This window comes from Coregonus lavaretus (assembly GCF_964263955.1).
Source record: "Coregonus lavaretus genome assembly, chromosome: 4".
Taxonomy (NCBI): Eukaryota; Metazoa; Chordata; class Actinopteri; order Salmoniformes; family Salmonidae; genus Coregonus; species Coregonus lavaretus.
In genome coordinates, this window is record NC_139991.1 from 52,349,265 (window position 1) to 52,361,864 (window position 12,600).

At 44.5% G+C, this 12,600-nt stretch overlaps 1 protein-coding gene across 2 annotated transcripts; it reads left to right on the forward strand.

The window, feature by feature from the left end:
- Positions 1-4,770: 4,770 nt before the first annotated feature.
- On the forward strand, positions 4,771-12,244 carry LOC311127582 (VIP36-like protein). Of its 2 annotated transcripts, XM_084159399.1 has the most exons (9): positions 4,771-4,974; positions 5,601-5,719; positions 5,848-5,965; positions 6,125-6,207; positions 6,615-6,647; positions 6,963-7,124; positions 7,387-7,501; positions 9,494-9,616; positions 10,073-12,244. In XM_084159399.1, exons 1-9 carry the CDS (start codon positions 4,845-4,847, stop codon positions 10,213-10,215), a joined length of 1,026 nt encoding a protein of 341 aa, XP_084015525.1. In that variant the 5' UTR covers positions 4,771-4,844; the 3' UTR covers positions 10,216-12,244. The 2 variants fall into 2 exon arrangements, with proteins under 2 accessions (XP_084015525.1, XP_084015526.1); XM_084159400.1 differs by lacking the exon at positions 6,615-6,647 and having other exon boundaries at positions 4,785-4,974.
- Positions 12,245-12,600: the final 356 nt, after the last annotated feature.

The following is a 12,600-nucleotide window of genomic DNA, read 5'->3' on the forward strand; positions in this document are numbered from 1 at the left end:
GAGGAATTATGATGTGGGGAACAAAGAACTCCTCGCCATCAAGCTGGCCCTCAAGGAGTGGCGCCACTGGTTGGAGGGCGCACAACATCCCTTTCTCGTCATAATAGATCATTGTAATCTGGAATATATCAGAGGGGCCAAGAGGTTAAACTCCAGACAAGCCTGCTGGGCTCTCTTCTTCACACGCTGCCATTTTCATGTTACTTACATCCCTGGAAAGAAAAATGTAAAGGCTGATGCTCTCTCGCCAGTTTGACCTTCCGACCAGTAACTCAGACCCTACACCCATTCTTCCTTCCTCTTGCATTATGGGACCGGTACAGTGGGAGGTTCACTCTGCCATACAAGAAGCCCTAACCTCAGGCCCGGCTCCTCCTGAGACACCAGCTGGGAAGAGTTACGTACCAGTAGCTGTTAGACCCCAACTGATGCAATGGTGTCACACGTCCTTGGGGTCAGGACATCCGGGCATTACACGAACCACCAAACTTCTAGCCCGTGAGTTCTGGTGGTCCTCACTGGCATCCGACGTCAGGGATTACGTACTCTCCTGTCCAGTCTGTGCCCAAACCAAAAGCCCTCGTCATCTCCCTTCCGATAAGCTTCAACCTTTGGCAATCCCTCACAGACCCTGGTCCCACATAGCTGTTGACTTCATCACAGACATTCCTGAATCCTCTGGTAACACCACCATCCTTGTCATAGTAGACCGTTTTTCAAAAATGTGTCGTCTGGTTTCTCTTGCTCATTTACCTAACGCCATGGAATTGGCTGAGTGTATGTTCCAACAGGTGTTCTGTCTGCATGGGATTCCGGAGGACATCGTTTCTGACCACGGGCCCCAGTTTGTCTCCCGGGTGTGGCGAGCCTTCTGTGACCGACTGGGGGTCGCCCTCAGCCTCTCCTCCGGGTACCATCCCCAGACCAATGGGCAGACGGAACGCCTGAACCAAGAAATAGGGAAGTACCTCCGCCAACAATGTTCTGCCTCTCCACAAGACTGGAGTCAGTATATGGCCTGGGCCGAATACGCTCAGAACTCACTCATGCATTCATCCCTTACTCCATTTCAGTGTGTCCTTGGTTACCAACCCCCCATGTTTCCCTGGGAGGCGGAGCCTGGTACTGTCCCAGCTGTCGGCGACTGGTTTCGGCATAGTGAGCGGGTATGGGAGACTGCTCACCGGCATCTGCAGGAAGCCTCTAATACCCAGAAACGCTTTGCCGACAGACGCCGCCGACCTACACCACTCTTTCACCCCTGAGAGCGTGTGTGGCTCTCTACCAGAGACATCCGGCTCCGCCTCCCCTGCAAAAAATTCTGTCCTCGCTTCATTGGTCCCTTCAAGATAAGGGGGAGCCGTTTGTTTGGGGAGTCTCCCACATGCCTTTTGGCGAACACCAAACGTGTTTGCTTGTTTTTTTCTTTAAGCAATGGCTTTTTTCTGGCCACTCCGTAGAGCCCAGCTCTGTGGAGTGTACGGCTTAAAGTGGTCCTATGGACAGATACTCCAATCTCCGCTGTGGAGCTTTGCAGCTCCTTCAGGGTTTTCTTTAGTCTCTTTGTTGCCTCTCTGATTAATGCCCTCCTTGCCTGGTCCGTGAGTTTTGGTGGGCGGCCCTCTCTTGGCAGGTTTGTTGTGGTGCCATATTCTTTGTCTTGACTTTCAAGAATGGCTGAATTGCCTATGGGGAAATGAATGGAGTTTTTGTAGGGTTTTGGATAAATGCCGAAAATAAGGTCTGTGGTAAACACAGGCTTAGGAGCTCTTATACATTTTGTTCTATGAGATAATCTTCATCAGCTAACGTCACCTTTTGTGAATTTTGAAAAATGTATGTTATAACAAAAAGCACATAAAGGCTTCATTATTCATAAAGGTCATGTTAACTGACTGATATTATCTCATAGAACAAAACGTATAAGATTTCCTAAGCCTGTGTTAACCTCAGACCTTCTTTTCGGCGTTTATCCCAAAACCCTGTTCTTTCCCCATTCATTTTCCCCATAAGAATGGCTGAAGGAACCAGAGGAACTAATTTCCGGTTTTTAGGACTACAAGCTGGCAAACTACTGAAACCAGAACCTAGTCACTAGTCGCATGTTTGAGTGGTAAGGCAAAAGCAACTGACTGTAGACGAAAGTCGAGAAGTGAAGTCGGGGGAGGTGCATCTGCAACAGCCAAAAGTTTGACACTATAATGTGGTTTTCCAACAGCAAGGCTCAGATCAACATGGCAGTGTTACAATTGTTTATAAAAGTTATTCTTTATAATGTCGAAATAAACATGGCTCCAACCCCCATATCACACACTCACAAACTAAAATGTGTGTAGGCCTACATTGTACAATCAATCAGTGAAAGAGAGCCTCAAATATCACAGTCATTTCCACTGTATACCAATGTATTAGCGGCAAATTTGGTTCCTGTTTCAGTCATGTCTTTGGTCACTTTCGTATGGTTAAATAAAAACACCATAATGATTGGTTGATAAGAGATAATCCGACGATGCAGGCAGGTGATGGCTGCAGGATGAAGTTGGTAAAGAGCAACTGCAGAAACTGGCAGTCAAAACTTTATGACCTTTGATCACATTATTTTTGTAAAGTTCATGCAGTCGACATGTAGGCGCAAGTCGGACAATTTTTAACCACTTAATGCAACACACTTTGAAAATGCATCGTGGTCACGACTTAACAAAAGTGATCCGCTCAAACGCTTTCGATACTACATACAGACATCCACCAGCAATTTATGAACTTTTACTGTTGAAAAGTGATATCCCAATTGTAAACACAGTAAAGTACACACACTTAAGGGTAAAAAAAATATATGTTTTACGCAAAATAGTGTTTTTTAGGAACAACTGCAAACTTCAAGAAGTAAGGCATTAAAGGAATTAGTCTGATGGGAATCTGTGATGTCATCTGCCTCCCCCTTGCATGAGGAACAATAGGGGAGCAATAGAGAACATATATCATGGCATACCTGGACCTATTGAGATGTTCCTTTTGTTGAGTAAATCAGGTGTTAAATGAGGTGAAAAGGAGACTGGAGTGCCACTTTAAAGGGTAGCTTTCCCAAAAACACCAATGCAATAGCAGCTAGTTCTGGTCTGCTTAATTCACTGACTGTATATGAACCAGAAAAAATGAGGGAGTGGGATGTCTTGCTTCCTCTTACGTCTCTGGCAGAGATACTGGATCACCTCTTCCTCTCTGACAGTAGCATCATAAATAGGCATCATAAATAGGCCTAGATATTGACCTGATTTAGCCAACCTCTGCATGTTTCTATTGATATTATGTCAGCATTGACTTGATATTGATCAATATCACAATGTCACCTCTTCAAAGAGATAATTATAATAGAACACTGACAGTAAATGAAGATGAAATCGTGTTGATTTTTTGTGTTTCTGCCGTCCAGAGGGAGCGTGCGCTCCTCATCACGCAACTGCGGACAAGAACTGTGACTAGCTTTCCTCTCCGCTGTTGAAAGGAGTGATAACTGGTGTGGCGTTAAGTATTGAGGATCAACTGAAGTTGAAGATTCCCGGTGTCTGTGACGCCCACCGTTTGGTGCGACACAGACCCGATGGAAAGCGTGGTGAAACGGAGAAGACACTGTCTGACCTACTGAGTTTTGATGCCAGATAAAGTCAAGTTAGGATGTCAGTTATCCCGTGAGAGCTTTTGTCCCGAATCCATTACAGTGGTTTAGGTGTCAAGCTTATGGTAATGTCGCAGCAGTGTGTAGGTGGGAAATTCCTAGATGTGAGAAGTGTGCAGGAAGACATGAGACAAAGAAATGTGTAGTATCGGTGGAAAAAGTTTTGTGTGTAAACTGTAGGGGTACCCATGGTGCTGGAGATCAGCGGTGTCCGGTGAGAGAAAGGCAGGTTGAGGTTGACAGGATCAGAGTAGTGCACGTGTCGTATGCTGAGGCAGTGAAGAGAGTAGTTGAGGAAGATGACCCCTTATAGACCCCTTTCTGTGTTTGCAAACATTGCTGCACAAGGGCGATGTGCGCAAGTTGGTGGCAGAACAACCCATGGAAGGATTAAACAGATGGGTATTCAGATAAGATTTACTTGGGTTCCAGCCCATGTGGGGGTGGAGGGGAACGAGGCAGTAGATGCACAGGCTAAACAAGCACCTAGTAGTGGGGATGTTGATGTTGAAGTGTCAATGAGCAAGGCAGAGGCAAAAAGACTGACATATACAGTGATGGTGCAGAGATGGCAGGAGCAGTGTAATATAAATATTAAGGGATGGCATTTATTTCAAGTACAGAGGAAAGTCGGGGAGGGGAGGACGGCAGGAAGGGACAGAAGAGAGGAGGCTATATTTACAAGATTAAGGGTGGGACACAGCCAGTTGAATAAGACACTAAGCATGATAGGAAAGCATCCATCAGGAAAATATGATTATTGTCAGGAAATAGAGACTGTGGAGCATGTATTGCTACAGTGTGGGCAGTATCAGAGGGAAAGAGAGAGGATGAGATTAAGTATGAGGGAGAAGGGGATACAGGAAATTAGTTTAAAGAGTATATTGAGTAGAACGTCATTAGATATAGTATCACATATTTTGTTGTCTTTTCTAAGAGAAACTGGGTTGGCAGGTAGGATTTAGTTTATCCCTGTCTCTGGCCCACACTCCAGTACGGTAGGTGGCGGTAATGCACCATAACGTTGGATGCCAACCGCCGATAAACCCCACTGAAGAAGAAGATGAAGATACCAAAGAAGAATAAAATATGTGGTTGAATGGGAGGAGTCGCAAACGACGATAGCGGCGGCCACAAACAATAACTGCCAGATGTTTTTCTTCGTCAGAACATGGCTCTAAAAACATATTGGACGTTTGTATTTCTTCTTATTGCAGCAGGTCGATCTTTTGCTGAAGATGGTCATCATGAAATGGAGGAGTTTCTGAAAAGGGAGCATTCATTGTCAAAGCCCTATCAAGGTAGCTTCATTTTACAGTATCACCGGTTATTATAGACCCCTTTCTGTGTTTGCAAACACTGCCGCACGAGGGCGATATGCGCAAATTGGTGGCAGAACAAGGGGGAGTTCTTATAGAACGCGAACAAAAAAAAGCCTCTATTTACATCTTGCTTATAAGTGCATTTCACACTACTTTTGGATTATAATTGGATTTTAAGGCTCGTAGGAATTTCCTGCTTAATATAATGTTTGTGTCACCATCCCAAATCAATTGCATTATACTTAAAAAACACTTAAACCTCAACCAGTAAAATGGCTGACTAGCTTTTGCTACAGCCTATATCAATGAGCGTTAGCATTCTAGCTAACATCTGCTGCTTCCAAAATAGTGAATTTGCAAATATCACAACCAAATATAATCTTAGCGACTGTTCAAGCAAAATCAAAACATCATTGTACATGCGACATTGCAACAATGTTATACTGACTGTTAAATGTTGATGGTCATAAGATTATTTTTTTCCTCCCACTCCATCAATAGGCTATGTAGGCTACAGCTTGTTTTATATATGTCAGTTGTCCCTCAGTCTATTCTGTGTCGTATGTGTTACAAACAACATTCTAATATAAAGTGTGTGTGTTCAGGTGTGGGTTCCTCCAGCTCCTCCCATTGGGAATTGATGGGCGACGCCATGGTAACCACAGATCAGGTGCGCCTCACATCTGACATGCAGAGCAAGCAGGGGGCAGTGTGGAGCCGCATTGTGAGTAACCTACAGAACATTGCACACTGTTATTATGTCTACATAACTGAAACTGATTCGCTCTATGCATATCACATTTTGCATGGCTTTGTCTAAATGGTCATATATATGTGTGTTTGTGTGTCCAGCCCTGTCACCTAAGGGACTGGGAGTTACAAGTGCACTTTAAGATTCATGGCCAAGGCAAGAAGAATCTGAACGGGGATGGACTGGCAATTTGGTACACCAAGGAGCGCATGCAGAAAGGTACTATCCCCACAATGTAGTACTGTCCCCACAATGTAGTACTGTCCCCACAATGTAGTACTGTCCCCACAATGTAGTACTGTCCCCACAATGTAGTTCCAACAGAAATATCATAGCGTCGGTGCATTGTAACTGTCTAAATGCATTTCTGTTGTGTAGGTCCTGTGTTTGGAAACCAGGACCTCTTCACAGGGCTGGGTGTGTTTGTGGACACGTACCCCAATGAGGAAAAACATCTAGAGGTATGTGGATATACCCGCCGGCCTCTTCTATGTGTTTCTGTGGAGGGAAGGAGTAGCTACAGTACTGTTCCATGTTATGTCACATTATATCATAGGGCTTTTATCTCAACTACTTCCTGTTTTTTTTTTCACTCATTGTACTGTCTGGCAGGGGTGTTTATTTATGTGTCATATCCTGTCAAATCTGGGTTAACATGTCCTGATCTTCCTGTGCTCCGAGAGGGGCTTTAGACAACTGAAACTCAACACATCCTACCTCAATACAGACTTGAGTCATACAAGCAAGCCAATACAGTGGAATATTTGAGGTTTTGTTGGAACGGTTGCTTGGGCAGGGCTCACAGACTTGTGTAAAGGGCCTTGTCTTGTGTTGTGCTCCTCTGTTTTGTGCATCCCTATGGCGACAGGCGCAGAAGACGAGGTACACCACACGCACACAGGTACCCAATGTTTGGACCACCCAACTCTTATACCAAAAGCCTCCCATACCCCTCTCCTTAGCCACTCCCATCAACCCCTAATGAGCATGCTGCCCCATGTTGTTGTTGGTTACTACCCAGTAACAATTGTTTGCACCTTGATTGTAATTAGCATTTTAATTACTAGGGAATCAGGCAAAGGATAAGGTGACTCTCCAACAGGCAAATTGTACCAGCAGGATTGTACTGTTGTAAATGCTGTATCTTTTACCTGTTCTCCTTCTCTCTCACTGTTTTCTGTGTCTCACTCCTTTCTTTTTTCACACCTTCCACCAGAGGATCTTCCCCTTTGTGTTGGCGATGGTGGGGAACGGAAGCATTAGCTACGACCACGAACGAGACGGGCGTCCCACTGAGCTGGGTGGCTGCAACGCCATGGTGCGCAACCTCAAACACGACACTTTCATCTTCATCAGATACGTCCGCCGCAGGCTCACGGTGAGAACACACACAGACACACATTTTAAAGGCTCTATGAAATATCAATAGCCAAGTTATTGTGTAATAACTATGTAATAACTATATAAATAATAATGATGCAATCCGAGATGCATATTGGGTCACTCTGGAGTCTGAGAAAACAGTCATGTTGAAGTGAATTGTTTCAACAAACATGTCAGGTATATATGATGCCTTGACTGTACTAGGTAGTGCCTTGGCATACCCAGTTAAGCATACTCTCAATTTCTATCTCCACTAGATTATGATTGACATTGATGGGCAGCATGAATGGAGGGACTGCCTGGACATACCAGGGGTACGGCTGCCCCAGGGGTACTACTTTGGAGCCTCTGCCATCACTGGAGATCTATCTGGTAGTACTCTCCTCTAATGTGATTCACATAGTAGTGTTAATGAAATGGCATTTACATGGACTTTTTTATTGCCTATGAATTATCGCCTAGTTTTCATTTATTTCCTACTTGATGGTGTTTCATTGAGGTGTCTAATTTCCAGTGAGATGTCCATCCCAGATTATCTCTATAAAAAAATGTTATTAACTCATTGTGACCACACTGCCCAGAATGAAATTCATGTGATACATAAGTCCAATTCAGAGGGAATGTAGTCTAATAGGAAACTAAGATATTGGCATAGAATTACATATAGAATAATACACTGCTCAAAAAAATAAAGGGAACACTTAAACAACACAATGTAACTCCAAGTCAATCACACTTCTGTGAAATCAAACTGTCCACTTAGGAAGCAACACTGATTGACAATACATTTCACATGCTGTTGTGCAAATGGAATAGACAACAGGTGGAAATTATAGGCAATTAGCAAGACACCCCCAATAAAGGACTGGTTTTGCAGGTGGTGACCACAGACCACTTCTCAGTTCCTATGCTTCCTGGCTGATGTTTTGGTCACTTTTGAATGCTGGCGGTGCTTTCACTCTAGTGGTAGCATGAGACGGAGTCTACAACCCACACAAGTGGCTCAGGTAGTGCAGCTCATCCAGGATGGCACATCAATGCGAGCTGTGGCAAGAAGGTTTGCTGTGTCTGTCAGCGTAGTGTCCAGAGCATGGAGGCGCTACCAGGAGACAGGCCAGTACATCAGGAGACGTGGAGGAGGCTGTAGGAGGGCAACAACCCAGCAGCAGGACTGCTACCTCCGCCTTTGCAAGGAGGAGCAGGAGGAGCACTGCCAGAGCCCTGCAAAATGACCTCCAGCAAGCCACAAATGTGCATGTGTCTGCTCAAACGGTCAGAAACAGACTCCATGAGGGTAGTATGAGGGCCCGACGTCCACAGGTGGGGGTTGTGCTTACAGCCCAACACTGTGCAGGACATTTGGCATTTGCCAGAGAACACCAAGATTGGCAAATTCGCCACTGGCGCCCTGTGCTCTTCACAGATGAAAGCAGGTTCACACTGAGCACATGTGACAGACGTGACAGAGTCTGGAGACACTGTGGAGAACGTTCTGCTGCCTGCAACATCCTCCAGCATGACCGGTTTGGCGGTGGGTCAGTCATGGTGTGGGGTGGCATTTCTTTGGGGGGCCGCACAGCCCTCCATGTGCTCGCCAGAGGTAGCCTGACTGCCATTAGGTACCGAGATGAGATCCTCAGACCCCTTGTGAGACCATATGCTGGTGCGGTTGGCCTTAGGTTCCTCCTAATGCAAGACAATGCTAGACCTCATGTGGCTGGAGTGCGTCAGCAGTTCCTGCAAGAGGAAGGCATTGATGCTATGGACTGGCCCGCCCGTTCCCCAGACCTGAATCCAATTGAGCACATCTGGGACATCATGTCTCGCTCCATCCACCAACGCCACGTTGCACCACAGACTGTCCAGGAGTTGGCGGATGCTTTAGTCCAGGTCTGGGAGGAGATCCCTCAGGAGACCATACGCCACCTCATCAGGAGCATGCCCAGGCGTTGTAGGGACGTCATACAGGCACGTGGAGGCCACACACACTACTGAGCCTCATTTTGACTTGTTTTAAGGACATTACATCAAAGTTGGATCAGCCTGTAGTGTGGTTTTCCACTTTAATTTTGAGGGTGACTCCAAATCCAGACCTCCATGGGTAGATACATTTGATTTCCATTGATAATTTCTGTGTGATTTTGTTGTCAGCACATTCAACTATGTAAAGAAAAAAGTATTTAATAAGATTATTTCATTCATTCAGATCTAGGATGTGTTATTTTAGTGTTCCCTTTATTTTTTTGAGCAGTGTAATATAGTACTTTCATAGGACTTCTGTGGATATTTTATTGTATTTTGTTCCATTTAAGGTGCTTTTGCTGCAGTTTGCTTTTAATGACAGAAACATTCTGTTCCTCACAGACAATCATGATGTGATCTCCCTGAAACTGTACCAGCTGACGGTGTTACGTAGTGAGACAGAGGAAAAGGAGGAAGAAGAGGAGATCACTCTACCCAGTGTAGATAACATGGACCTACTAAGGAGTAAGGATCGCTACCCCTCTCACACAAACAGAAGAGCATACACATTCATTGGTGTTACTCTATTTGGGTAACATAGTTATTCTTGGTGAAAAGCTACAGATACATACTATTAACCAACTCAGTGGCCTTGGTTAGTGTCTGCCCTGGGTTTGGAAGGTTGGGTGTTCGATCCCTGATCATACCAAAAAATACCTTTCTGCTTGTCACTCAGCAATAAGGAGATGGATTGGAGGTAAGGCCCTGGCCTGCGATAGACTAGCGTCCTGTCCAGGGCGTGTAATTGTACATCAAGCTGCCTCACGCTGTAGCAACAGGAGATAGGCTCATGCACCTATGGGCCGCTCTGGGTCCAAGGCTTATGCCTACTTATTAGGGCTCCTTGTCACTCTTGTCACCTCAATGTTTTACCTTTTCTATCCATCCTAACATCTCTCTCTCACTCTATCTCTCTGTCAGTGGGTGAGAATGAAGAGGGGTGGAGTAATATTGCCATGTTCTTCATCATCCTCTTCTCCATGCTGGGCTGTTTCCTGCTCATCGTGGTCGGCCTCATCGTCTACAGCCACTGGAATGAGAACAGACGCAAACGCTTCTACTGAGACGGAGAGAGAGAGAGAGGCCTCCCATCATAACCACTATTACTGCAGTCTGAGGACAAAACTGCACTAAGACACTGAAGTGACTGACGAGACTGAAGTGACTGACGAGACTGAAGTGATTGACGAGACTGAAGTGACTGACGAGACTGAAATGAGAACAAGACGGAGACACTGACCTCCCAATGTAAACCAATATGCTGACAGACAGCGGTAGCCCTGGGACAACACTAGTGAATCCTGGAAAAGACTGAGCAGCGGATGGATGCATTTAAACACTACAGCAACAAACCACACTGACCCCTGCCATAAGTAGAGAGACACTGATACCTTTTTACTTCCTGTCCCCACCCCCATCCTCACCAACCAGGCCTTACTCTACACACAAATAGAGAGCATATGATTATGGACATGTACTAACAGCTTGAAATGACCCGTGTTGTCATAGTCCAGTGGCTAATTGGCCGGCAGGGGGGTAATGGACAAAATCTGCGATGACACTATAGCCAAAAATACTTATTTAGACATGCCCTATCTGTGTGTGAAATTTGGTGCCTCTTATCACAAAAGGCACAATTTTTTCCCCTGCTGGCTACACTGGACTCTGCCATTGCTGGTTTAGTTTTGTTGTCTTTTTGAGGGTCTGGAGAGATGGATTTATACTGACAGATGAGTTGTTTTAGAATGTCAAAGGGACAAAGTATCCGATGTGTTCTTACTCAACAGCCCACATGACCAGCTCCCATCAGCAGACCACTCTGGCACTTTTCTGCTTCGCTCTAGAAACAGCGTTGGGATAGTTATGTCATATTTGCCTCTATGGTGCTTGCAATCAATGTAAGTCTTTGTGCATTTCAATTGATTCAGACTGTTTTAATTCATTCTCATACTCTCATACATATTTTGTTAGCTTGAAAGATGTATGGTTGCAAATCCTTTGTTTTATCGTGTCTTGTCAAATTGAATGTACAATAGTTACTGTAGAGTGCATGAAGGTAATTAAGGTCATTTTGAACTCGGTTTGTCATGATTGATTAGGTAGCTGGTTGATTTGATTATTGTGTGTATGACCATATGAAATGGAAAGGTGACCGATCCCTCTCCCTTCAGGTTGCATGTTCTTAGGGGAATTTATTTAAATGAGTTGCCTGTTACATTTGATTGTTCCTAGTACACTGTTTTAACTTAATTCACATTGTCTGTGTCTTCTAATTGTTATGTGTGGTGTACTCAAATTTGTAAGTTATGCGGAAGAGAGCACAAGTGAGGCTTTGCTGCATCTCATGTCTTCTTGTGGTTGAAAAAGCTTTATTTTCAAGCCACAGACACTTTGTTTCACTATAAGTGTCAGGCTGTGCTGTACCCTTTTTGTTGTTTTGTGTCATATTACCAAATAGCCCTAGCCAGTGGTATGGATTCCAGAACAATGTGTATGTTGCAGTTTCTCCCAGACCTGACATCAGTACGCAACCAATAACATTTCAAAGTCATTTTAAGGAATTATATAATCCCTGCTCTGAAAGGGATAGTTTGGAATTGGGATACTGCAGACGCAATCCATTATAATTCCACATGTTCTGAGAAACTCACCCACTGAGCCTCACTGTATCTGAACCCGGTGTTTTGTCTCCTAATGAGCAATGTTTGAAGACATTGTTGCACTGCTCTCAATTGCCCATGCTTCCTTTTATCCCTCTTGTTAAGCCACCTTCCTAGCAGTTAAAGCGTTTGGCCAATAACTGAAAGGTTGCTAGTTCGAATCTCCGAGCCGACTAGGTAAAAAATATCTGTCCTTGAGCAAGGCACTTAACCTTATTTGCTCCCGGGTCGCCGTCAAAGGGCGTCTCAGGAGTGGGATATGCAAAAAAAAACATTTTACAACACGCTTGTACATGTGTGAAACAGGACAAATATAAGCACCCCCTATTTGACCTCATCTTTCCACTGAGGAATGTAAAATACGGGAGCTTTTTTACTATGTTGATGGTACACTTGTGTGTTTTTGTTGCCATTAAAGAACAACCTTTAGTGACATTGTTTCCTTACTTCTGCTCTGGAGATGATAAAGTAGGTTAATTACATGGAAGTGACCATTCAGAGACTATGAATAAGTGTATTTTCTGGATAGATAGGCCTAATTTCAACCAAATGGCAGGTAATGTTGTTTTACCCTAGAAGTCTAATAATGCTGCAGTGGAAATACCAGTATTCTACTCTTCACAAGTCATGTGATTGTATATCATGACAAACAACACATGGTTAGTTTACTTATCACAAGGTCTGCTTGTTCTGCACTTATTTTAAACTTGAAGCTTTGCCCCAGGCATGTCTGGCAAAGTGGGACTATTATATTGTTGACTGTCTTTGTCCCTGAAGAAGAGCATGTTA